This window comes from Alnus glutinosa, chromosome 1 (genome assembly GCF_958979055.1).
Source record: "Alnus glutinosa chromosome 1, dhAlnGlut1.1, whole genome shotgun sequence".
In the NCBI taxonomy this organism is placed as follows: Eukaryota; Viridiplantae; Streptophyta; class Magnoliopsida; order Fagales; family Betulaceae; genus Alnus; species Alnus glutinosa.
Genome location: NC_084886.1, coordinates 2,835,370 through 2,861,162, shown reverse-complemented (window position 1 = coordinate 2,861,162; position 25,793 = coordinate 2,835,370). Strand labels below are relative to the sequence as shown.

The following is a 25,793-nucleotide window of genomic DNA, read 5'->3' as shown; positions in this document are numbered from 1 at the left end:
GCTTTAACAATGGTGACTTGGGAGACTGATTTGTTGCAGGAGCTGGGCCAGCAAAACTTTCCTGGAAATGCTGAAAGTTTTATATGATATGGGCCTCCCGCGTCAACTCTCCGACTCTGAAAACAATATGTTGATTGAACAGGATTTTTTTGAGATCAATTGAACAGGATTTTTTCTTTAGATCAATTGAACAGGATTAAATATGCGTAACAGAGACAAAAAATTGACTATAAATGTAATCTATAGCATCCAACTAGCTACTTTAGCAAAAAATTGAGCATCATAGCTCACTAAATGGAAAAAAATAAAATAAAAAATAAAAAACTTTTTGATTCTTGATAAGACAATTCAACATGACTTTTGGGGTACGTAGATGCTTTGAAAAAAAAAGAATATTTAAATAAAATAGTGAAAGCAAATAGTTAAAATAAAGGGTAAAATATGCTTTGAAAAAGTGGGTAGCTAAATATATATATATATATATATAGAGTAATGCTACACATCATCCTCTTGTTCTCCTTTTATCCTCTCAAAATTGATGTGGCTCTTAAAATCACCATTGGATCAAAATTCAATAATGATCTATCATAAATTCAATAGTGATTTTAAGAGCCACATCAAATTTGAGAGGACAAAAGGAGGACAAGGGGATGATGTGTAGCATTACTCATGAAATTATGTTCGAGCGAGTAAATTTAAACAAATAATTCGAAAGCCCAAATGAGTATAAGCCCAGTTTGTAAGGCCCAGAAGTAAGTGGACTTAGACGAACCAAACACAAAATAAAAGAGAGAGAGAGAGAGAGAGAGAGAGAGGAAGAAACAAAGAAAGGTTTAAAAGCAGAAGCATTGAAACCCCACTGACTGAGGGTTTAAGAAACTAGGGGCCTGAAGCAGCACATTGCTGCAAAATCAGCTGCTTGTAGTCGATCTTGCTCTTGCGCTCTCAGAGAGCTTCGATGGAGAGCGTGAGGGTTCGTTTGCAGTTCAAGCGCCGAGGCGTTCTGGCCAAGTCACAGTTGACGGAAGGACTGAGGCGAACCTGGCTTCTTCTCAAACCGGAAATGGACTCCATCTCCGACCTCGCCGCCTATCTCCTTCACACCTTCGACCTCCACGAATCTTGCCCTAACGGCCTCGTCCTATCCGTACCATCCTCTCTCTCGCTCTTCATGTCCTAATTTCCTTCATATCACGATTTTTCAATTTAAAATGAAACTTTGGAAACGGAGAAAGATGAAAAGCTTTTGAGTTCTTATTTTTTTAGCGCCATTACAGTACATGAGATTTAATTTATGATTTGGTATAGGAAAATTGAAATGCGCACCTTGATTGAGTCTTGCATTAGAGATTCTTGTTCGCTATGATTTTGTGGTCGATATTGAATTGTTAGCTATGTTAATACTAATTTACCTGTGCATCATTGTAAATAAATCAATGCTTAATGCGAAAAAGTTTGAAAGGGAGACTCTCTTGTTATTGCTTTTTGTGGCTTTGTTTTGTCTCTCATACTGGTTTCTGTTCTTTGATTGTTTACAATTTACACTAGCGTGATTTTGCTTGCAGATGGATGGCTTTGTGTTACCGCCTTTTGAGTCAACGTGTATTTTGAAGGATAAAGATATCGTTTGGTCAGTCTAATGAGTGGAAATTTTTTTATTCAGCGTATTGTTTACTGACGTCTATGTGTAAAAAGGTGGTGTTGTGTTATATTGTTTTTCTTTTTCTTTTGTTTCTTCCTTTTGAACAGTGTGACAAGGAAGGACGCAGTGGTTGATACTATCAAGGCGGGTGAAGGGTTGGAGAAGCAACCTGTGCTTAAAGGTGTGAAGCTTTTGGCAAATGAGGAGTTTGAAAAGGAATGTGGTGAATATGCTGATGATGTACAAGAGTACACGGTTTCCAAGAAAAGAAAGGCATCAGAGAAGCTTCTAAGCTCAAAGTATGTTTGGCATCCCATTTGTGATAATTGTTCTTGCTGCCTGTCCCGTAGTCTAAAATTATTTTCATTGTTTCAAGCTAGTTTTGGAGGCAATGTTTCTGAGTCTCACACAACGAGTTGACCACTCAGCTTAACTAAATCTCAAGTCTAATTAAATAGGTGTTGCATACTATGTGCCAGGCACAAAAAGTGGACTAAAAACCCAATTTGATACTTGCTTCAGGATATTATGCTTTTAACCCCAATTTGATGTGATGCTTCCTTCAATATATTGTCCCATTAGATGATACTTTTAACTTACATGTGATGAATACTATAACCTATAGGTCTCAATTTATAATTTTACTATGACGTAGGTAGGATTCAAACTTCTGATACATTACGCAGATTCAATCATCCAGCAGGTTACAAGCAGGAAATTGAGTATAAAAACCTTTTGTGGTATGAAATGCTGGCCTGTGAATTTGTAAGTGATTATTTTATAAAAGAGAGGTTATCTACGGTGCCCCATTCGATATTGAGTATAAATGTCTTAACAATGTAATTTACTATCTCATCTGAATTCCAAAAGTTCAGTGGAAGCACATTTTGGGTATGGTTCTAAATGTTGGTTTTAACCTGGTTTTTTGTGGCTTTTTTTTTGATAAGTAATAAGCAATTTTATTAAAAAAGCGAAAGGCGCCCCAGTACACAGGCAGTATACGAAGAGCACTTATAACCCAAAGCCCAAGAACATGCCCAAAAACAGCAAAACACACCAACAACACCCACAAAACCCGAAACGCCCCCCCCCAAAAAAAGACACCCACTGGTTTTTTGTGGCTTTAATAGGAATCTGATTAAAATCATAAGTGATTGAAATTTTACACGGCATCTCCTTGTTCAATAAAAATGTTTTTGCTCTCCTCTTTCTCTGGGTTTTTATAACGACAGTTTGGACACTGAAATTTATTTTCTTTAGATTAGTCTTTAAAGTGGCTAGCATCCTTTATTTGCTTCATGAATATGGCATTACTTCATTATTTTACCAAAAGGTTGCATCCTCTGTATTGTAAGCTTTTCTTTTCTTGCTTGGTTATGCTTGCATGTGGTTGTTTGGGATACTTATTCAGGTTTGTAACTCGATTTTTCCAAATTACAGGAGGAAAAAAAATAAGGTTGTTACTGCTCACAAATGTCCAGTTGTTACTGAAGATGGTCAGAATGATGTTCCGAAGGAGAATGGAGGCCTTCATCATCGTAGAGTTCTCTCAAAAAAGACTGTCAGGAAGGAAAAGTCATCCAAATTATCAAGTGAACAGCATGAGTCTAGTGTCGTGGAAAGTGATGAAATAAGTAATGACACCACTAAATCTATACCCCATGCAAAGAGGTATTTCGTTGCATCTTTATATATGTGTGTGTGTAACAACAAAGTCTAGGGTTTTCTTCCTTTTTTAAATTTTATTATACTTTATATTCATTTATTTTTGTGATTTATTTGGTGGTTAGTTTAGCTATACTAAATGTTGCCACCTCATGGTTGGAGGCTCAATATTCTCATCACTTATTTAGAGAAATACACAGATATAAAGGGGGAGAAACTTGGTCCTGGTGTATTGTTGCAAACCTATGCATACATCTTTGTATATGCATGTGTGCCTGAATTTCTATAGTTTATATTGTCTTTAGTTATTCTCTCTTGCTCTCTCTTTATTTTATATCTCTCTCATTTTTGCTTCTTAGGTTTTGCCAGCTTCAAGAAAATGGTGAAGAAAGTGTTGATGTATCTCATAAGCCTGGTGGAACTGCAAAGGTTGTCAATTATTATCATTGTTTGGTTTGGATCTCTAGTTTGTATCTAGACATCTTTAATATTTTTAATGTATTAGGTCAAAGTTTGCATATAGTAGTAATATCATAATTTTTTACTTTAGTATTATCTCCATGTACAAAGCACACATTGGCTAGAGTTACATATGGAGGGGTCTATGAAAATGTGGCCACAAAAGCGAGGATAGCTAGGTAAAGGATATCTGAAGCTCTAAAGACCCCCAACCCATTTAGGTTTTATTTATTTTTCTAAACCTGTCCTAGACCTGATTAGACTTCCAAACCTGTCCCATTTGGGTCAGGTCAGGTTGGAAAACATGGGGGAGCCGTTAACTTTCCTCCATCCCTGATCATAAATTATATATGGTTACAGTTTAATTCAAAGGAATTTTTGTTTGCATTTTATTTTTCCCTGCTACGAATGCAATAAGAATTTGTTTGATGTGATCAGAGATTTCTACCTCACCAAGGTTTTATAATATCTTTTGAGTACTAATGATCTCATGCTTTTGTTCATAGTCATTTTCTCTATGGATTGTAGTTTGTTGCTATTCTGTGTCTTCATACTTTTGGATGTTAAATACATGCTGGGTGGCTGGTGATTACCAAATATATTATTACACAAGAGTTGAGAAAGTCAAACTTCTATAAAATTATTAATGGAAATAAGAAAACAAAAAATGAAAGTAGTGGTATCATTTTAGGAACCCATTTTAGTCATCTCAATCCATGTCCTGTAGTTTCGAATTAGGGGCCATTGCAAGTATGAGCAATGAACCCAAAGCTGTGCTGCTATAGCCAGTGCAAGGAACTATACCATGTGAGATAGGTATATGCTCTATGTTCCAGGAGCTTGGAAGTTTTTTTTGTATGCTTTTATATCACCATGATTTTAAATCAGTTAACTCACACTGCTTGTTATATCTTTAGATCAACTCTAAGCTATAACTCATGCAAACCTCTCTCTAATTTTGGACAGATCCCTAGTAGAAGTGCTCGACGTAAAAAGGCAAAAAGGCGATGGTTGAGGGAACAAGTCAAAGCTGAGAAGAAAAAGGTACTTGGGGCATTTAGAATGAAAATTTCGGCTTTATGATGAGTTGTTTGTAAACACACTCTTCGACACATTCTCTCTCTCTCTCTCTCTCTCTCTCTCACACACACACACACAGAGTAAAAAAATATGATTTGACATGTAAAAAGTTGACAAACTCACAGTATATATGACGTGTGTGACTATGTGAGTGTGTGCATGTTTTGATTTGCATGGTAGGCTAATAAATGCAGTGATGTAAGGGTTGGAATTTCTAGTCAGTGTTCCAAAGTACCTATATGCTTCTAATGGATATTTGCATTGTATCCTTTAGGGCATTTCAAAATTGCCAACTACCCAATCCGGCCGATCGAAACCGACCAATGGTGGCTGGTTCCCCCAATGTCGGAGCCGGGGGGTCAGAAGTGAAAAAGATTCTTCCAACAGGGGGTCTGGTCGAAGGTTGGTTTTGTAGGATCCAAAAACCAACCCAGACTGAACTGACTGACCTCCTTCTTAGGGAACCCTAGCCTCCCTCATTCAGATGCCCACCCATTCTCAATCTCCTCCTCCAGCTGGCCGTGTTCAGACTTCAGATCTACACCCATGTTTGGATGAAACCAATGGACTACCGCCCAACATTCGTCTGTGTCGGAACGGTTTAGTACATACCCCCTACTGGATGATTCGGTTAGGAACGATTTCTTCCGACCCAGTTGGGTTGGCTGTTGGAAGTCAGTGACTTTCAACCTTAGGGGGTTGGTTTACGGCTCTAATATCCTTAATTCCTAATGTTCTGTACGTTATATTCGATTGTACAGGTACATCAGGTGCACACACTCAAAAAAGATGATGAGCAATTACCTGTCAAAGGTAACCAGAAGGTTTTTGAAGAACATCAACAACCTGATGAAAATAGTGATGAAGAGGATGACATTGTCCCTGTGGTAATTAAGCCAGGACACATTCGCTTTGAGCGCCTTGGTAAAGGTCTGTCGTGTGTCTTCATCTGTTGGGTTGAGATGGATAGCTCTATTTTTTCACATTTCTTTTCAGAGTGACTTTACAAGTCACATTTTATTGCATTATTAAAAAAATGCCATGTTACTACAAAGTATCTGATGTTATCTTTGTTCTAGTGGATGCAGATAGGGCCATCCAGCAAAATCAAATCCCTATGGTATTTTCCATTTATATTTCTAATTTTCTATTGCTTAACATCTCTACTGCTGTCCTGCCTTTTGATTTGCTTTCCTGTTGAGTCAATATTTGCTATCACGATGCAATAACTTGCTTTTGATTTCTAATTCATATATTTTGTTCAGATAGGGTTTTTTTTCATATGAAATATCCTGAATATTAGTTATGCCTTTACGTATGGGACAGACTCAACTCTGAAGATACTTCTGTTTGAATGATAAAGGTTACAATATGAATATTGATGCATGCATGTGTATACATTCTCAAACACACTTACATTATCAATCCCCTAGGGTGTACTGGTGTTTTTATCGGACCCCTGGACAACAATTGTTTTCTTGACATTTGCACTTGTAAGATTTACAAGATCCAGCAATTCATAAAAACCTGATAGTTCTAAAGCAACATGGACTTTGCTTTTTTTTGATGGAATGACAAAGTTACATAGATAATTTCAGAAAAATGAGTTAATTAGATGAATAGGGTCATTTAGTCCACACTTTGTTCTGAGACATATAAGAACTGCATTATCAAATGGTATTTTGCAATCTAGATTGTCTGTTGGAACGGGACAAAATCGCTCCATAGCTAGGGACTTTTTTTGTTTAAATTCATTAATTATTTTCATAGTGTTTCTGATTTTTATTTTATTGTGACTTTCCCATTTGGTCTTTGAATTCATTAATGTCATTTTATTATCCTGGGTCATGCTTCAGGAGAATTTGCAGTGGAATGGAATAACCAGCAAAAAGAAGGGTCAAAAATGGGGTATTGAGAAAGCTGCTTCTTACAAAAGGAATGAGTGGACGAGTTTAAATCAAGAGAGTTCTGAAATGCTGGTTGCTGAAAAAGCGACAATTGCAAACAATCCCATAGACTTTGATAAGCTTACACCTTATACTAGCTTTCCTAATGTTCGTTTCTTCCACACTTCAATTATCTTTCTTGCATTCTTTTGCGCTTTTAATGGTATTTCGATTACTTATCTAAAAAATTGTCTTTGCTTGCATGGATCTTTCTTTCTTCCCATCACCCAATGAAAAGGGTAACGTGGTGACAGCATGCTTTTTATTGTTAGACCTCTCACTGCTTTAAACTTCCCCTTTTATTTGGATTTCCTTCTATCAAGAAATTGTTATTGTGCCCAATCAAACCTTAAGTTTCTTTCTCATTTTTCTTGGAGCAATTAAAGCATTAATGTGCTCTTAATATGTTGCAGGAAGGTGATGTGGTAGCATATCGTTTGATTGAGTTATCATCATCATGGACCCCTGAGCTTTCCGCCTTCCGAGTATGACTTTCTGCCGTTGAATAATTGTATAAGTCACTATGGACATGGAATATATCATCTGCCATATTCTTTTGCTTGTAGGTAGGAAAAATATCACACTATGACCCTGTAAACAATAGGATTAAACTGGTAACAGTTCCAGAATATCCTATTGATTTTGAGAAGATGGCTGAGGAGCAGTCTGCAGCACAATCTGATACATCCCTCTATGGGGAAGATGGGTCTTTAAAGGTACTCAAGCTTTATTCTTCAATACTGTATATCTTTGAACCACTGTTTTTGTTTCTACTTTGGTGATTAGTTATTATGATTTTCTTGTTCTTTTTTCTCCTTCTAGTTAGGTGTTTTTTATTGTATGCTTCCTTTGTACCTGGGGCACGAAACGCTTTTAATGATATCTCTCTCAATTACTTATATAAAAAAAAGGTACTCAGGTTTTCATTTTTATGCTAGTTTATTCCACCCACATCTTACATCTTTGACAAGCAAGATGGTGAAGTATGTTTTTAGAAGGAGAAACCATTCTCTGTAGTACTCTGACAGGCAATCATAGGGCCAGTACAAACTTTCTAAATATCGTGACTTTAGAATGTACTATTCATTCAATGCTTTCATTGTAAGCAGTAGCTAAACTTGGAAGGGGATAACAGACTAATTTTGTAAGCAGTCTTTTTGGAACTTTAGAGCAGGTTCAAGTATTAATTACTTCTATAGTCATGAAAAACAATATGCAAGTAATGGCTTGCAGAGCTCTCTTGAGACCCCCCTCTCTCTCTCTCTCTCTCTCTCTCTCTCTCTCTCTCTCTCTCTCTCTCCAAATCCTCGGTGATCCTCTCTCCCTCACCTCCCTCCCTTCCCACCCTCGTCCTTTGCCGCCCACCATGAATGAGCCCTACCGTTACATCAACAACCTTATTTCTTGAATGGAAGCCTTCAGCTGGGAAGATAATCCTCTCCATTTGAAAACTGCCTCTGAAGACCTTCTGAACACATTCAACCTTGCCCTAGTTGGGAAAGTTGTCTCAACAAACAGATGATCTGTTCAACCTTGCAGACCGCCTATCGCTTCACATCCTCCTTCACAGTGGAAGATTTTTTTTTTGATAAGTAAGAGAAATATCATTAAAAAGCGCAAAGTGCAATCAAATACACAGGAAGTATACAAGAAAGACAACTAAGTAGAAGAAGAAAACAAGACAAGGAAATCATTAAAACTAAACGATAAAGGTGCGAGGAACGTCGCCGACCAAGGGTACAAAGAATGAAAGAAAAAGGACATGAGTTCCTCAATGGTTCTTTCTTTGTCCTCAAACTGCCTATCATTGCGCTCCCTCCACAAGCACCACAAAAGACAACAAGGGACCATCTTCCACACGGCTGCACTCCGAGAACGACCACCCGTCCACCAACAAGCGAATAAATCTACCACCCGAAGAGGCATAACCCAAGACAAATTGAAACGACTAAAGATGGCGTTCTATAGAGCGCGTGCAACCTCGCAATGGAGAAGAAGGTGATCCACTGACTCCCCATTCATTTAGCACATGCAACATCTATCAATCACAATGACACGCTTCTTTCTGAGGTTGTCCAAGGTGAGGATCTTCCCTTGCGCTGCCGTCCAAGCAAAGAAAGCCACTTTCAAGGGAACCTTGGTCCGCCAAATACTTTTCCAGGGAAAATGAATAACCTCTTTGCAAGCAAGAGCTTTATAGAAAGATCTAACATCAAATTTCCCTTTGTGAGAAGGGGACCACCAAAGCTGATTTTCCCCATCACAATTCACTCTGGTTGAGTACAACAAAGAGAAAAATGAAGCCAAAACATCCACCTCCCAGTCGTGTGCCGCTCGGAAGAAGCTAACATCCCACTGATAGGACCCGTTCACCACATCCAAATGGTCTGCAACATGTGCATCCTTGTCACACGCAATGTCGTATAAAACTGGGAAGGCTTCCTTAAGAGGCACCTCACCACTCCACACATCATCCCAAAAACGGATCCTAGATCCATTTCCCAGAATAAGTCTAGTATGGCTGCAAAACAAGCTCCACCCCTTCCTAATATACTTCCACAACCCCACTACGTGAGACCCAGGGGGGTCTAAAGAATACCAACCATCCCAAGTAGATCCGTACTTTGCATCCACAACAGATTTCCACCAAGCCTCTCTCTCATGGGCATAGCGCCACAACCACTTCCCTAACAGAGCCATATAGAAAATCCTCAAATTTCTGATGCCCAGACCACCACTAGAAATAGGAGAGCAAACCTTGGCCCAATTAACCAGATGAAATTTAAATTCTTCGCCTATGCCACCCCACAAGAAATCCCGATGTAGCTTCTCAATAGGACTAGCGACACTGGAAGGAATAGGAAATAGGGATAGAAAGTACGTAGGAAGATTAGAGAGAGTGCTTTTTATAAGGGTTACTCTACCACCCTTCGACAAATACAACCGCTTCCAGCTAGCCAACCGCCTCTCAATTTTACCAACTACCTCATCCCAGCTAGACTTAGTCTTGAAAGGGGCCCCCAACGGAAGGCCAAGGTACTTTAAAGGAAGAGAAGAAACTTCACAGCCCAAAATGCCAGCAAGTTCATCCATGTTATCCACAAGACCCACAGGAACCAAAACTGACTTATTCAAATTAATCTTCAATCCTGAAACAGCTTCAAAGGGCAGTAATAACATACGAAGATAGAGCAGATGTTCAGGACTAGCTCCGCAAAAAACTAAAGTATCGTCTACAAAAGGCAGATGAGAAATATTAATCACTCCATTGCTACTAGAGCCCACAAAGAAGCCAGAGAGAAAGCCCCTTTGAACAGTAACAAAGAACAACTTGCTGAAGGCCTCCATCACAATGACAAACAATAAAGGCGACAGAGGATCACCCTGTCTAAGACCACGAGAGCTGCTAAAAAAACCAGAAGCGGTGCCATTCACCAAAACCGAGAAGCGCACCGAAGAAATGCAATGCGCTATCCAAGAACACCATCTCTCCCCGAAACCACATCTTCTCAGCATATACAATAAGAAATCCCAGTTAACATGATCATAAGCCTTCTCAATATCCAGTTTACAAAGTAACCCTGGTTCACCTGATTTGATGCGACTATCCAGACACTCATTAGCTATAAGAACATAATCAAGAATTTGCCTTCCTTTCACAAAAGCATTTTGGGGATTCGAAATAATCTTCTCCACAACTTTTTTGAGCCTATTAGCAAGAACTTTGGCAATGATCTTGTACACACCACTTACAAGACTAATAGGCCGAAAGTCTTTAAGATCCACAGCCCCGAACTTCTTCGGAATTAAGGCTAAAAAAGTGGCATTAATGCTTTTGACAAACTTGCTATGAGTGTGAAAGTCCTGGAAAACTCCCATGAGATCAGTCTTGATCACATCCCAACAATCTTGAAAGAACGCAAGAGTGAACCCATCAGGGCCTGGAGCCTTATCACGATTCAAACTTTTAACCACCTCTAAGACCTCCCTTTCCTCAAAAGGAAGTTCTAAGGAATAGGCTTCACCCGCATCCAAATTGTCAAAAACAATGTTATCCATCCTAGGCCTCCAACTGAGAGGTTCTGCAAAAAGAGATTTATAAAATTGAGCAACATGATCCCTAATAACCTGTTGATCAGAAGAGATAGAGCCATTGATAGAGAGAGACTCAATGGAATTGGATCTCCTATTCGAATTGGCTACTCGATGAAAGAATTTAGTGCATTTATTACCCTCTTTAAGCCAAAGAGCCCTAGACTTCTGTCTCCAGCTAATCTCCTCCTGTAAAATAGAATTCTCCAGATCTCTGATGACCCCACATTTCCTCGCCTTTTCTTCGGGAGTTAAACCCCGTTGTTCCTCCAATCTATCAAGAGCACACAAATCTTCCATATGCATTTTCTTGTGGAACTCCACATTACCAAACTCTTGATCGTTCCATCTTTTGAGATCAATCTTCAAAGCCTTAAGCTTTTGAGAGAAGATGAAGCTGGGCGAGCCTTGGAAGCTATAAGACTCCCACCAAAGACGCACCCCATCCACAAACCCTTCAGCCTTTAACCACATATTCTCAAACTTGAATGGTCTGGGACCCCAATGAACACCACCACAATCAAGAAGAATAGGAAAATGATCAGAACACAATCTTGGAAGCCTTTTCTGAAGAGAACTTGGAAACTTGACATCCCAATCTGGAGAAACAAGAAATCTATCGAGGTGAGACCAAGAGGGAATCTCCTTCTCAGGGGAAGATTTAGAGCCTAAGTCCTTCCTATTCAACTTCACCCAAAGCCAAGATAGTGAGTGGTCTGAACCTAGCAGAAGAATAATGTTACACACTCTCACTTCTCCACATCCATTTTCACACTCTTTTAGGTGGCTTTTAAAACTCCTATTGGATTTGGGTTGGATATTTATTGGATTTTAATCCAATGATGATTTTAAAAACCATTTAATGGAGTGAAAATTGGTGTGTAGAAGTGGGAGTATGTGTAGCATTACTCCTAACTGTCAGCAGATTATCCCTTCTACTTCTTTGTCTTCAACTTCCATCAGATGGCCTCGATTTTGACCTATCCTGGCTCCATTTTTGGCTGTCATATGTTGAAGAGGGAGGCCATGTATTTGGATCCAAAATGGGCAGCTATTTGGATTAATTTCGGAGAGTGGATTCAGAAGCTCATGGTTTTAAAACCAAGAGACTCTCTCTTATGAGTTCTAGTGGAAATTGTCCTTTCAAAATCACTGGCGCCAGGTTTCACTCATCCGAGGCTGGGGAAGCCCTTTCAAATAAGTTGCATCTTGTTTGAACTGATAAATAGAACTGAAGTGATATTTAAAACCGCTAGTAGAAAACCAAAATCAGTATGGATTCAATTGAAGTATGAAAGACTCTTTAAGACTTTTGCTATGTTTGTGGGAGAATAGGTCACACTGGGAACTTTTGCTCCTTCCCCATTGATACCCAGAACCACTTTGTATACTGCTTGCAACTGAAAGCAAAAATATCATCCATTCGTAAATTAGGAAGGAAGTCTCCCCCAGATGGAACACCAGATGCAGGATTCTCCACTCCCCGCTTGAAGGTACTCTTCTACCTCTTTGCCAGTGGAAAATGATAAACTTGTTAAAACCTGGCAAGAGAAATGACTCATCAGGTAAGGGAACATAGATTGGGAAGGAGACAGTATTGTCATCCCTGAGTTGACTTAGCAGAAACTGGCATTCAGAGATCAACCAGGTGGCTCTTCCTCAGGACCTGCTCTTGACCAGATAACCCCCAATCAAAACACTACACCTGGCAACTGCTTCCTCAGCTTCCAAATCTTCCTAATCCCAAGAGGTTTACCAACCCCACACTCCACCTGAGATATCCAATCCTATCAACATCCCATCTGTTGACACCAGAACTCATCAACCTCCTTTTCACCTGCTAAACCCCCCAAACCTTCCCACACCATTCATCAAAAACCTTCCCTCACCACTCACCATATCTCTGAATGCAGACCTACGCACTTCTGTCCCCCAACTCTCAAAACCAATCAACCTAATTCAAAACTCTCAGAACGAAGTAAGAGCGTTGGTTAGCACCGACCCTTCTCTTTCAACAGTTTGTACTCCCTCAGTCCGCCAAAAATTATCAAGATCCAAGAAATATTTGACTTTTCCCTAAACCCAATAAATCCACCAAGCCTTATTGGGCATGACCCCTCTATTAAGCCCAATCTTATCACTTATGAGGCCTCCCTGACCTCAAATATCATCCCCAAGGACAACATGGCAAAACACCTCTTTAGTCCCATGACCATTCCTATGACCCAGCAAGTCCAATTCCTTCCTATCTCGACCCTCTCAACCCAGGACAATATCAGACCTATTCTAAAACCTTCTCCTTGTCCTGCATCCATGGATTTGGCCTCTGACGAGAGATTTGAAGATATCATTGCAGAGTTACTTACCTCTGCAAAAAGAATAGCTGCCTCTCTTATGAGAGATTTACCAAATGATGATTTTGCAACCCCTGAACTTGATATTTGGCTGTGCAATCTCAAAAAGCAGCAAACAACTCCTTTGAAGAAGAAAGGTAGTTGAAGTTGAGTCCCACAAAGTATCTGAAGCCAAAATTGCGACCTCAAGAAACTGTTTTGTTGGCTGGAAATATCTCAACAAAATCAATGGCTGAGGAGGTGGGCCTATCCGTGCCCCCAACCCCTCAATGAAGTTGTTGTCCTGGGGCTGCCGGGGGCTTGCACGCCCCTTGGCAGTTAGGACATCATGTGGCCACTGGATGCGCAGAGCTTTCTAGGAGAACCCTTCTTGATCGACCATGACTTCTCGTAATCGTCATTCGCCATGGGTGACTCACTCAAGATAGAATTTTCTGTTTGATAGTCCACACCTTCGCATTATCATTCTTTGGTGTTGTGCGTTGTGCTATCCATCATTCATTTTCGCTTGGTACCGATGACATTCATCATTCATGGTTGTCGTGGGGTTAAGCTCATATAATAAAATATTGCACATGTCCTTTCATAACTCTACGGCACTTATCAGGTTGAATCTTGATGCTGCTTTTGTCAGAAACCAAAGTTGCTGAAAACCATGTATCCTCCACTCTCAATTGTCTTGGTTTCTTCCTTTTTGTTCATGCCCCACCTATAGGCTGTAAAGTAGGGCTTAATTCTGCATGGAGACCTGGTTTGGATGTGGAGGTTGTTTTGTACCATCAACATCTTAATAGTCTGATCATCTACTCAGACCCCCCAAACCAACCTTGGCTTCTCTCCCTTGTTTATGGTCCAGCAAGATGGGGTTAGAAATTTCAATTTTGGGAAAAGATGAACTTATCTGGCAACTCTTTTGAGGGTTTTTGGCTATGTGTTGGCGACTTCAATGGAATTCAGGGACGCTTTTGGGCTTTTATGAACCATTTTGGAATGGTTGATCTTGTTTTTAAGGGGAACCTGTTTACTTGGTCCAACGAAAGGACAAGCTCTGCCAACATAAAGTAAAGACTGGACAAGGCAGTAGCAAATCTGGAGCGGTATCTCCTGGTCTCCTCTTCCTCTATTCTCCATTCTTTGACAACATCTTTCGGATGATCATCCTATTCTACTCAGTACAAGTGCCCCCCTCTCTTTTGCCCAAACCATTTGGTTTTCGAAGAATTATGGATGAGGGATCCTTCCAGCTCTATTATTATTTGTGAGTCTTGGTCTGAAAATTTCTATGGCTCACGTGCCTTTCGGTTAAGAAGGATATAAAAGCAGTGAGAGTAGCTCTGAAAGCTTGGAATAAGCATCATTTTGGCCCAATATTTTAGAGTATCGAGCGCCTTCAAGCTAGAATTGATCACGTCGAGCTCCTCCCGGCTAGAGACCAAAACCGAGCCTTGGAACTTTCTCTACAATGTGACCTCAATGAACAACTAAAGAGGTCTAAGGTTCGAATCTCTCTGGGTGCCCAAACAATTCCTTGGGGCCAATCCGCCGGTGAAGCCGAAGTATTACCTGATCCGTGTGGAGGGGGCGCTTTACACGAATCCGAGTTCACCTAACAGGGGTAGGTACACGAAGTGACCCTGTCTTTGAGGGGTTAAAAAAGGAAAAAGAAAAAGAAAAGATGAAATTTTGTGGCGTAAAAAATCTAGGGAAATGTGACTTACAAGGAAGGATTTAAATACTAAATTCTTCCATCTCTCTACCTTAATCCATCGTAGGCATAACTCTATTGATTTGTTAAAAATGATGAAAAGGCCACTGGCACTGCCTCACATACAGACCATCTATTGGAACTTGCTTTGTTAATCATTTTAAAAGTATTTACTCTGCCTCTCATCCAGTTTTGTTGTTTGATATGGACGATTTATTAGTTTCCTCTATCATGGAGGATGACAATGATATGCTGTGTGCCTTACTGGATGAAGAGAAATCTTCTAGGCTCTTCATAGCCTTGGTTCCATGAAGGCCCCAGACCCCAAAGGTCTGGCTGCCTTATTTTATAAATGGTTTTTTTTTTTTTTGATTGGTTGGTAAAATAATCCTTAAAACCACGGTGATTTGGCCCTCCCCATGTGATAAATGTTACTAGAGCCTAGTGAAAAACGTATGTCCTAGATCTTATGAGTTTTTTCTGCTGTGGCCACCTTCTTAAAGAGCTGAACCATATTTTCTAGGCTTTAATTCCGGATTAAGAAGGCCCTTATATGATACATCAATTCAGGCCCATCCGCCTATGCAATGTTAAATATAAAGTTTATCTCCAAAATACTTGCATCTAGTCTCAAACGATTCTGTGCAAGCTAATTGTCCCCAACTGATCTGCTTGTCCCTGGAAGAGTTATCCATAACAGTTCTATTCTTGCGCATGAGCTCATCCACACTATGAAACAAAAGAAAGGTAGAGGAGGCCAGATGGTTTTTAAATTAGACATGGAAAAGGCATTTGATATAATGGAGTTATCTTTTTACTCTCCATATCCTAGCAGGGATGAGTTTTCACCCTATCTGGATTTCTTGGATAAAAGAATGCATCACTACTCCTACCTTTTCTATTTTGATCAATGGAAGCCTTTTGGTCACTTTGCCCCCTCTAGAGGACTCGGGCAAGGAGACCCATTATCTCCTTTTCTCTTTATTCTTGGCGTAGAAATCCTTTCTTACCTCTTTCTTCAGGAGGAGCTAAATGGAGAATTCAGGGGAGCAAAAATTTCCTGCAGTGTCCCTTCAATAACTCATCTTCTTTTTGTTGATGATTTGATTATCTTTGGCCACTCTACAGCTCAGGAAGCTGCAACTATCAAACATTGTTTGGACACTTTCCTCATGGTCAGGACAGGCAATAAATCTCAGGAAATCTTCCATCCATTTTAGAAAGAATGCAAGAAACTCCTCAATGGCTTTGGTGCTGGATATTTTACCTTTCCGAAAAACTCCCCCAAATGCCAATTATCTAGGGCTTCCTTTTTTTTTGGAATATCACGCTCCCCTCAATCCTGGAAGAGGATAAACTAGTTTGTCCCCATGAAAAAAAAAAATGGAAAATTCTCCATAAAATCGGCTTACAAACTCCTCTCCAATGAAAGAGCTTCTAGACTCCAACTTGATGAGCAGGACTCCATTTGCACTCTTTGCTTGGGTCTGATTGAATCCATTTGTGACGTTTTTCTGTCCTGCCATTTTGCTTGTGTCACTTGGCGCGAGTCCTTTTGGCCTTTGAAATCCTGGCATTGGTAGTGCTTACTATCATAGATTGGATCAAGATCATCTTAAAGCCCGCTACTTTCAACCTTGCAGTGGAAGACCATCACCATTTCCAGCTCGACACGGCTATACCTCATTTAGCTTACCCACAATAAAGTTCTGCATGAGAACATAGTGCCAGATGTGATCCATTTGGTATGCCAGATTAAAAAGGTCAGTTTGGAACATCTCCATGCTTGAAAATTCCACTCTTCAAAGCCTCAACTCATTCTTGGATCCCTCTCCCTCAAAACTGTTTTAAACTCAATTTTGATGTTGTCATTAGAGAAAACTTCTCCATGTTGGCAGCGGTCTGTAGGGATTCTTCTGGCTCTGTTTTATATGGTTGGACAAAGATGGGTCCGCCTTGTGATCGGAATGTTGGGGAAGCTGAAGCGGTCCTTTTGGCTGCCCAAGAAGCTGCGAGTTAAGCTTGTCAAACTATACTTGAAGGAGATTCGATCGGTGGTTTTGGCTCTCCAGCACAAAATCCTCACCGCTGACTGGAAAATATCTCCTCTCATTCAGACATTTTCTCTGCTATTCCTGCATCCTCCTCTTGGAAAACAGTGAAAGTCCATCATAGCGCAAACTTGCACCCATAAATGTGGCAAAATGGGCCGTATCTGTCTTCCACACTGGATGTATTCTCATCTCCTCTCCCCTGATTGAGCTTTGGCTGAATAGCAGAAATGACCCTCCTTAATTTATCTTTCCTTGTTTTTCTTCCTGCTGCTCTTTCCTTCTTGTACGTTACAATAAAAAGTGTTAATTACGTCATACACGATGATGTCCCACATATATATATTCGGGTTATTGTATAAGGCTTTGCTTTTTTGTGTTCTAGTTATATAGATGACTCAATCATGGTATTTGAGATCCTTGGTTTGGTAATGTAAATGATCGTTTGTAATCAAGCAGCAAAGGCTGATTGTAAAAACTGACAGTTGAAGCTCTTCTACAGATAAATTATTCATCACTTCTTCATGTCCGCATTGTCAAGCATGGCAACTTGGATTCTTCAGCAAAAGCAGTCACGGGTAGGGTTAATAAAGTTCCTGTGGATAATGAAACAGCCGTATCAGGTTTCAGCGTCGGCAATAACAATAAAGAGACCCCTGCCACTGCACGAGGTATCTGCTATTGGTTGTTTTCATGCTAGGAGTCTGGTATTTACATGGATGAACTCTCATTTTGTGTTGCATCTTTGTAGAAAATGGAGAAGTAAATACGTGGGATGAAATCAGCCAGGCATTGAACGAAAAGAAGGCACAGCTCTCTCAGGAGGATGGTTGGAGTAAGGAAGAGAGTTCATCAGGCAAGAGGGAGTGGTCTTTTAGGGCAATGAGAGGCAGTGCTCTGGGTCCAACAGTGGCACTTCTAAGAGCACAAAATGGACTATGAGAAATGCTACCAGCACGGGCAATTATCTGCGGTTTTCCTGTCAAAGAGATTCACCTCTCCATGGTTTGGGAGATTTTGAGAAATGTGAAAGAATATCATAATCGGTTTATGTAATTAAAGGCCACAAGGTCTACCAAAGGCTATTAAGCTTTTTTGTACAGAGAGGTGGCCAATTTTACCTGCCATACTGAAGGGTAGGTAAAAATAGTCTAAAGTAGAAGCCGCCTTGTGGAAATTTTCTTACATCGATCAATCCTTCTCGGCCTTTTGTTACCTATTAGACCTGAGTTGGCCCAGGAAGGCAGGAAGTGTGTAAATATAATGAACTGTGGTTTAAGGCCCTTAGCTGATTTATTGCCCCGTCTTAGAAATTTCTCACGTGCATATCAAACTTGAACATTTGAACGACCGGAAAGTGTTTTTTTTTTTCCTTTTCCTGAGAATAATCTAAATCAATATTCGCTATAAATAGTTTATTACCGTGCCTGTCACTTGTTATAATTTGAAATAGAATCAAGTTATCCATGCCTACTTAGGTGGTAATTCAGGTGGCACGTGTAATTTTTAAGGTCGTAGTTGTGAATTAGTGGCGGACCTGCTAAGAAGCTTGGATCTTCCAAGTTTCAAGAGGCTATTCCATCCCTTTTTGTTATGGATTTCGGCAGTATAACCTTTACCATAGTCATTTACATCATTTATTTACAAACTGACGTGATAAATCAAAATTGGTGAAATAAGTAAAAGAAATTGATAAATCAAATTTTTACTTAATTATTTCACTTATTATAAGCAGTATTATTAATTTGTAAATGACTTTTGACTTTAGTAAAAGGGATGGTATCCCTAACACCACTCATTAGCACCTAGTCTAGGAAGTGTCGTCTAGACTCGGTCAATTAAATGCCCAAACACTTAGCAAGGGACAATTTAGAGTTGTTTGACCTGGAAACTCTTTTCAAAGAAAAGAAAAGAAAAAGGCCAAATTTAGTTATTCTTTCTACAAAAAGGGATTACGAATTTGGTCCAGCAATATGTTGTACTCGGCCAGATTTATGCTTGATACTGGAACTAGGCCTGCTAACTTGAACACGTATTTCGTAGCAAAAGCAAGAACTCCGGCTTTTATTGGATGGCTTTCCCCCCCCCCCCCCACTTCGCTTGGTCTAAGACCTCCCTCCATGAACCTCACAACACCCCTTTGCCATTTGAGCTAAATCTGGAGTAAAGATGATGAGGGAACCCGTACATGTTAAACCTGCCTTTTCAAAATAATCTAATCTCTATAATCAGGCATCAAAATTGCAGATTATGGGCCATATAAAAAGCAAACAAGGTAGCCATAATATTTGAAGTGGGAAACATCAGGTGTGTATAACTTCTGCACTAGTGTTTTATATGCAAAACCTTGTATGGGAAAAACCTTCTGAAACCTTCCTTACCCCTGCATAACAGAATGAATGAAATCTTCAGCAATTTCAATATTTTCTATAAGCAGCCTATGTCAAACATAAAATCATTTATCTGAATATCTATTTATAAAAGAAGACCCCCGAGATATGATGATCTGATCTTTAGAAAAGATGGCCTTGCTTCTTATTTCATCCCAAACAGTAACACCCTCGGTGCTTGGTAAAGCCCAAGGCCAGATGAACAGAACTATTAGTGTACCAGGAAAAAAAAAAAGAAAAAAAAAACACTAGATTTTCTTATTCCAACTTATATTATTTACTTCTAATTCCTTTTAGTGTACAGCAGGCTTGTTCTCTGTACATGCTTTACTATAACAATGACATACATCCTCACCATACATCACACAAGCAGATAATAGTCTCACTTGCACTGCCCGGGATGCCAACTCACCTTTCGAATTCGGTAACAGATCCTTTCTGACATTCCGTACATGGGCTAAACCGACTAATGTTGCATCTCCACAAACCAATCTCAACTGTGGCTGCTGTCCTGTGTCTTATGAAATGATAAACAGCTGAGATGTTTTAGAAACTGCTCTGGCTCTTCACCTTCTCTTATTATCTGCAAATACCATATATCTTGTTAACAAATGATCACCACATCAAACCGACAGCCAAGCAACAATAAACATGCATTTTTGCATACTTTCTAAGCCACAAGAAATGGATAGACAGAGAGGGGTTACTCATCTTCTTTACATTCCAGTGCAAATATACCATAGGTTTAGCTTACTTTTCTATAACAAATCATGACTTGCATATTTAGCATACGTTTCTATTAAAAGAAAAACAGATCAACTAGCTAAATTATATTATCTATTTATTTACAGACTGGAATCTGGATAGTAATTGCGTTAGCCTGTTACTGCTCCATCAGTAGCACATTTTATGCAGTAGAACCAACTTCCCGTAATTCACTGCTACCTTACAAATCATGTTCTGGGATCATCATCCGGAATGAAAATTTTTTAGTGATCCCTAATTTACTTATCTTTGTTCCCTTCCCATTCCATGTCCCAAAAATAGTCACATTCTAGGTAATATAGCAGTTTCAGCAGGGAACAAGGCAACGGACGTGAAACACAGGGTCATTATCAAAGATATTCATCAAGTAGCAAGGAAAAGTTATAGGACGGAAAATATGTTAGAGACTCAAATGCCATCTTCATGTTTCCTCAGTCTTTATGGCTGTTTAACCAAACCGACTACTGCCATCCTTCGTCCAAAGCCCCAGTAAAACATAATTCTACTTATCAAAAAAACATCTGCAATTATCGCATTTCTAGTTTATGCTTATTTATTCCAGAGGATATACATAGGTTTAAATTCATAAATAAATAAATAAAATAAAAAATAAAAAGAGTATACACAGGTTCAATAACTGAAGTCAGAGAAAGTTCATTAATATAATTTCCTTGGGACATCAGCAAACACCACCTGCATAGATGCATGTGTTTGTGACATCATTACTTGCAACCCCTCCTCTAAAATTAAAATCTCCAAGCCTCGATTCATATAACAGACTTTTTGAGCAATTGGATCACGCTGGAAATCTTAGAAGTCTTCTAGTCGCTTCAGCATCACTAAGTTGTATTTCTGATAGTAGTCACCTCAAATATCATAACAACATTCTTTTTTTACTTCTTTTTATTGATATGACACACAATGAAAGTCAATTTTCCTCTAGGTTATGACGTCAAAGAGTAAAATCCAACGATGATAAACATATGCAGTGTGCAGTGTTCATGCTGGCTTTCCCCTTTTTGATAGGTCCATTCTGCTTCTTATATATTTTCTCCTCCTTCCATAAGTACCACAGCAAACACCCCTCCCAAAAAAGAAAAGAAAAACCACCCGAACACACGTATGTATTCTGATCAAGGAATAAAAGCAAAAAGTTAAGTTTTTTCACCAAGCTGTCTGTTCACACCATAAGAATTTTAGTTCCTAATTAAAAGACAATATATGTAATCTCTTTCATGATGTCAGAGAATATTGAAGCCATGCCATGAAACAAGCACATAACAAAACACATAATTTAACTACACGGTAAAACATTACCTGTACAGGGGCATCCATTGGTAAATCCATTCGATTAAGCAAGTTGCGGCCAACTGCTTCCCAGTGAAGATGGCTATTACCACATTTGCCATCAGTGCCGATCACTTGACTATGCCATTTCTCATCCGAAAATTCACTCCCCAACCAGACAAATAAGATTCCACAATTATTGGCGCCCAAACTCATATCTGGTGCCAACAAAATGTATACCGATCTAGAATCAAGAATACAAAAGGGATGCATCTCCACTTTTTTCATAGAAGGCCACTGGAACAAAACTGGGGTCTTCAATCCTGCGACCCTGTCAACCATATCACCAGACACAGGATGAAATTCATTACCATCCTCTTGCTTATCTTCAATCGTACTATGTGATTCAAATCCAGTATCAAATATAAGCTCTTCTCTATTGTCTTCATGCTCGAACTGGTTGCAATCAACATCCTTCATCACATCATCCTCTAAGTCGGGTAGAGAGAAAGACCATGATCTTACCAGATTCTTCGGGACTTGAGATGACTCATCAACTGAGGGTAAGACCATTCGAGGTGGGGGATTACTCCCTCTGCGCTCCGCAATAGAGGGGGAAATTCCTTTACATGGAAAAGAAGCATTTGCCACTTTCAAAGTACGATTGCCAGAAAACTGCTCTGCAGGAATAGAAGTCTCTTTGTGAAGTAAACAGGAATTGTCTGCCAAAGAAGTATTCTTATGAGTAAATAGATCTGTAGATTCCCAGCCAGAAGGTGAAGGCTGCTGCGAAGACAAGTATGACAAGTCGGACCAATTAGAAGATGATGGTGAAAAGGTAAATGAACTGGAGTAATCAGATGTTGAAGGTGAGAGTGTTGGGGACTTGGAGCTGAACTTTGGGCTTCTGCATGGAAAACAAGAAAAAGAATCTGGCGAACCGCCAGTAGGTGTGGGTGAAAAGTAAGGATCAGTAAGAGTCACAGAACAAGGCAATGAATCTGGCGAACCACAAGGTGTTGGTAACATGGAAGGATAAGTAAGAGTAAAAGAGTGTTCCACTTCTTTAGAAGTTTCCCCTATCCTATCTGGGCTGCTATTTGGGAAACAGTCAAAGGAATCAGGTGAACCGCATGGATGGGTGGATGGTGACTGTGGTGGTGAAAGTTCAATCAGACAAACGGGGTCTTCTGCTTCTTTCTGTGTATCTATAATCATATTTGATTCGTCACCGGATAGAGTACCGTCATTGTTCAGTTTGGAGAAGGTGACCAATTCTTTCATAAAACCATTAGCAAGCTTCCGCCGCAGTCTCCCCCATCCATTTTCTCTGGCAGGAAGACAAGTTTCCGATCCAGTATTTGATACCGGAAAAGGTGGAACAACCCCACCAGCAAGTGCCTTGTGAAAAAATTCAAAATCCAAATCATAATCATCAACCTTCCTTTCACTAACCTCAACTTGATTTTCCGCAGCATCTGGATCATTTTGGCAAGACAGGTTATCTTCCTTTTTTACCTCCATTTTCCCACAACCATCGGCTAAGAGTTGCCCACTTGCAAGGGCATCCCAAAATTCTGATGGCTCTTCACCTTCCTTGATACTCACAATTGGTCCCTGAGCCCTTTCATATCGAATTACCTGAAAGGCAGCAACCATTGCACTATTTGACAAAGCGAAGTTGCAGTTTTTCCCAGTCCACACATATATAGCAGAAGGAACATGCACAACAAATGCTCCACGAGAGTCAAGTGCCCGTGCACTCGGATGGCTTAACATTTTTGGTACAAGATGAAGAGGATCGTATGATGAGTGAGGGGCCATCCGATACATCCTAATCACAGAATTTGGGCTTGCAGGCACAGCATGTACTCGCTTCTGGCACTGCAGAAGTTGGCAAGCAAAACCCATATTTGGGTTAGTCACTCCTCGTGCTGCCTTCACATATTGAAAGGCCTCTTCGAAGTTCTGCCCCTCCCTCCACATGAGGTATGCAATAACCAGAGAGGTTGATCTTGACACTCCCTGGCAACAATGCACAAGAACCCGCCCACCTTGCTCTCGAACATCTTCAAAGTAATCAAACACGTCATAGAGAATACTAGTAATATCCTCCGATGGGCTGTCTTGCAACCAAAGTGTCTTGTACACAAGATCACTCTTGAAGTACTCAGGAGAAACAAACCCAACACAGTTCAGCACATGGGTGATTCCATTCTGCCTCAAAATGTCACGGTTCTTTGCCACAGCATCGCTTCCTAAGTATATATGATCGGCAATTCTCGAGCATTCCTTATCGAAAAATGCGAGCTTCTCCCTCTTAAACTGGAATTCTCTCACGGGTTGTTCTGAATTCGAATTCTCAAGGGGTTTAACTTCCCCTCTTGGCGTTTGGGGTGGATTAGGCCATATGCCAAGATCATCAGAACCCGCCTTGGGCCACTCCTCAACATTCCGCCGGATGATAGAAAGAGGCTGAAGTGGTGGCAAGCACGACCGCACTTTACTATTCGGTTGTGGTCTAGGGTTAGGGTTAAAGTTTTGGTTAGGCTTAGATGGAGACCGGCCGGCCCATGAGACCGACCTGAAATAAGTTTTCCGGGTACCAGCACCGGCCACAGGGTCTTTATCTTCTTCTCCTAACATACTCAAAAAGGAAATACAACCCAACTCTAGAAAATTTGATTGATACCCATTAAAGGATTATTCCTGGAAAGCTCATAGAAACAAAAGCAAAATTGTGTTTTGAAATAAGTAGCTGATATTGGAATTTTCAGTCTTCCATGGCACTTTTCTCACCTAAAACCCTTTGACCATCTATCTAGATGGACAAGGAAGAGGAGAATTCCCACACGAATATGACCCAGTAAGAACCCTAGCTGAGCTGTAGTGGGGCTTACTGATTCAACTACAGGGATAAGAAGAAAATGAGGTAAATTGCAATAGAAATATACAGATATATAAAAGGGTTTAATTAAATACAGTCGCAATTGTTGAAGAGAGACTTACTCGAAGAATCTCTCTCTTTCCAGGGGAAGAGTCGCTTGGTGTGTGTAGCCGACGTTTGAAACCCTAGAGAGAGAGAGAGAAAGAGAGAGAGAATTACAGGAAACGAGTTGAAGCGACTCGCCAATAGGGTGGGTTCATGGCTGGTATTAGAAATGAAATGAGTGTTTTGGACTGGAGAGAGAGAGAGAGAGAACGGGTCAAACTGCCACGGCATCATGGGATGATCATATTAAGACATGCATGTCAAGCCTGTGATGTCATTTAACGTTAGAGGTGGGTCGACTGCTATGCTCACCGCTCGGTGTGGATGTCGTATGAAGGTACCGTCACGTGTTCTTCTGCGACTGGATGCTGTCTTTGATGTTGGGGTCCTTGCGGTGTTTGTTACCAAACACTCCGTTCCCTCATTTATTTTTATTTTTTTCGAAAACAACCGACTTTAATTTTTTTTTTTTCCACTTTTTATATCACATTAATAATTATTATTAATGTTCAAATAAAAAATTCTCTACAATATAATTTTTTTTTTTCACTTTTTTATACAAATTTTTTTTACTTTATATCACATCAATCATTTTTTACTACTACTAAAAAAAAATTTAACTTAACACTCTTTACCAAACACTCGTTATCATATGATTCATATAAATCATTAAAAATTGAGGATGCTTTTTTTATTCTATTCTATTTTTTTTTTTTTTTAGAGTTCTACTCAGTTTAACACTTTCAAATGCATACTCTTAACGTAATCTTAAAAATTATCATTGAATTTCGGATGAATCATTATTAAATTTTATACCTAATGTTAAATTTTAGTGCCCATCAAGGAGTGTAGAAGTTGGAGTTTGTATAGCATTTCTCTTAAAAATTTATTGAAAAAATCATTTTTATTTTACTGGATAAAAATTTTCTCAACATTAATTGGAAAAAATTATTTTAATCCACTCTAATAAGTAATATACGTCTTTAAAACACATATTTTTTTTATATACATTTTTAAAATGAGATAAATGTTAAATAAAAATGTGATGTATAGCATTATTCATTTCTAGGTATGGCAATATCAAACATTGATTCATTTGTAGTGCAAGTTTCATACTCATTGTTTTTTTAATTTACATATAGGTTTATAGATGTGGAGGAGAATTGTGTGTTACTCTTACACATCTCTTGTCCATCTATTTTTAAATTTATCATTGAATATATGGTACCTGCATGCATATCTCTTGCATGAAGATAGACAAAAAAATATGTAGAAAAATAAAATCAAACATTTCTTATAGGTTTATACTCAACTCTCGGAATCTCGGAATTACATACCTCTTTAAGAGTCACCTCTAAAATTAAC

General features: G+C 39.4%; 2 protein-coding genes across 4 annotated transcripts; one reads left to right on the top strand and one right to left on the bottom strand.

Annotated features, from left to right (window-relative positions):
* The first annotated feature begins 814 nt into the window (after window positions 1-814).
* LOC133865840 (coilin) lies at window positions 815-18,405 on the top strand. Of its 2 annotated transcripts, none has more exons than XM_062302337.1 (13): window positions 815-1,147; window positions 1,566-1,630; window positions 1,750-1,941; window positions 3,083-3,313; window positions 3,667-3,736; window positions 4,733-4,810; window positions 5,608-5,776; window positions 5,926-5,966; window positions 6,703-6,900; window positions 7,206-7,277; window positions 7,359-7,508; window positions 17,497-17,665; window positions 17,746-18,405. In XM_062302337.1, the coding sequence occupies exons 1-13, from the start codon at window positions 959-961 to the stop codon at window positions 17,934-17,936; spliced, it is 1,815 nt and encodes a 604-aa protein (XP_062158321.1). In that variant the 5' UTR covers window positions 815-958; the 3' UTR covers window positions 17,937-18,405. The 2 variants fall into 2 exon arrangements, with proteins under 2 accessions (XP_062158321.1, XP_062158326.1); XM_062302342.1 differs by having other exon boundaries at window positions 816-1,147; window positions 5,935-5,966.
* Window positions 18,406-19,256: 851 nt separating this feature from the next.
* Window positions 19,257-24,609, bottom strand: LOC133865832 (protein-tyrosine-phosphatase MKP1-like). 2 transcript variants are annotated; one of them, XR_009899820.1, is made up of 4 exons: window positions 24,446-24,609; window positions 21,467-24,344; window positions 19,797-19,967; window positions 19,257-19,377 (listed from the first exon to the last, which is right to left on the bottom strand). XR_009899820.1 is itself a non-coding variant. In XM_062302320.1 (3 exons), the coding sequence occupies exons 2-3, from the start codon at window positions 24,080-24,082 to the stop codon at window positions 19,878-19,880; spliced, it is 2,706 nt and encodes a 901-aa protein (XP_062158304.1). In that variant the 5' UTR covers window positions 24,083-24,344; window positions 24,446-24,608; the 3' UTR covers window positions 19,620-19,877. The 2 variants fall into 2 exon arrangements, 1 of the variants encoding a protein (XP_062158304.1); XM_062302320.1 differs by lacking the exon at window positions 19,257-19,377 and having other exon boundaries at window positions 19,620-19,967; window positions 24,446-24,608.
* Window positions 24,610-25,793: the final 1,184 nt, after the last annotated feature.

Coding starts and splice junctions, on each gene's coding strand:
- LOC133865840 (XM_062302337.1), top strand. CDS start 959: ATGGAGAGCGTGAGGGTTCGTTTGCAGTTCAAGCGCCGAGGCGTTCTG. Junction 1,631..1,749: donor AAGGATAAAGATATCGTTTG/GTCAGTCTAATG, acceptor CCTTTTGAACAG/TGTGACAAGGAAGGACGCAG. Junction 1,942..3,082: donor GAGAAGCTTCTAAGCTCAAA/GTATGTTTGGCA, acceptor TCCAAATTACAG/GAGGAAAAAAAATAAGGTTG.
- LOC133865832 (XM_062302320.1), bottom strand. CDS start 24,082: ATGTTAGGAGAAGAAGATAAAGACCCTGTGGCCGGTGCTGGTACCCGG. Junction 19,968..21,466: donor CAATGGATGCCCCTGTACAG/GTAATGTTTTAC, acceptor TGGTATTTGCAG/ATAATAAGAGAAGGTGAAGA.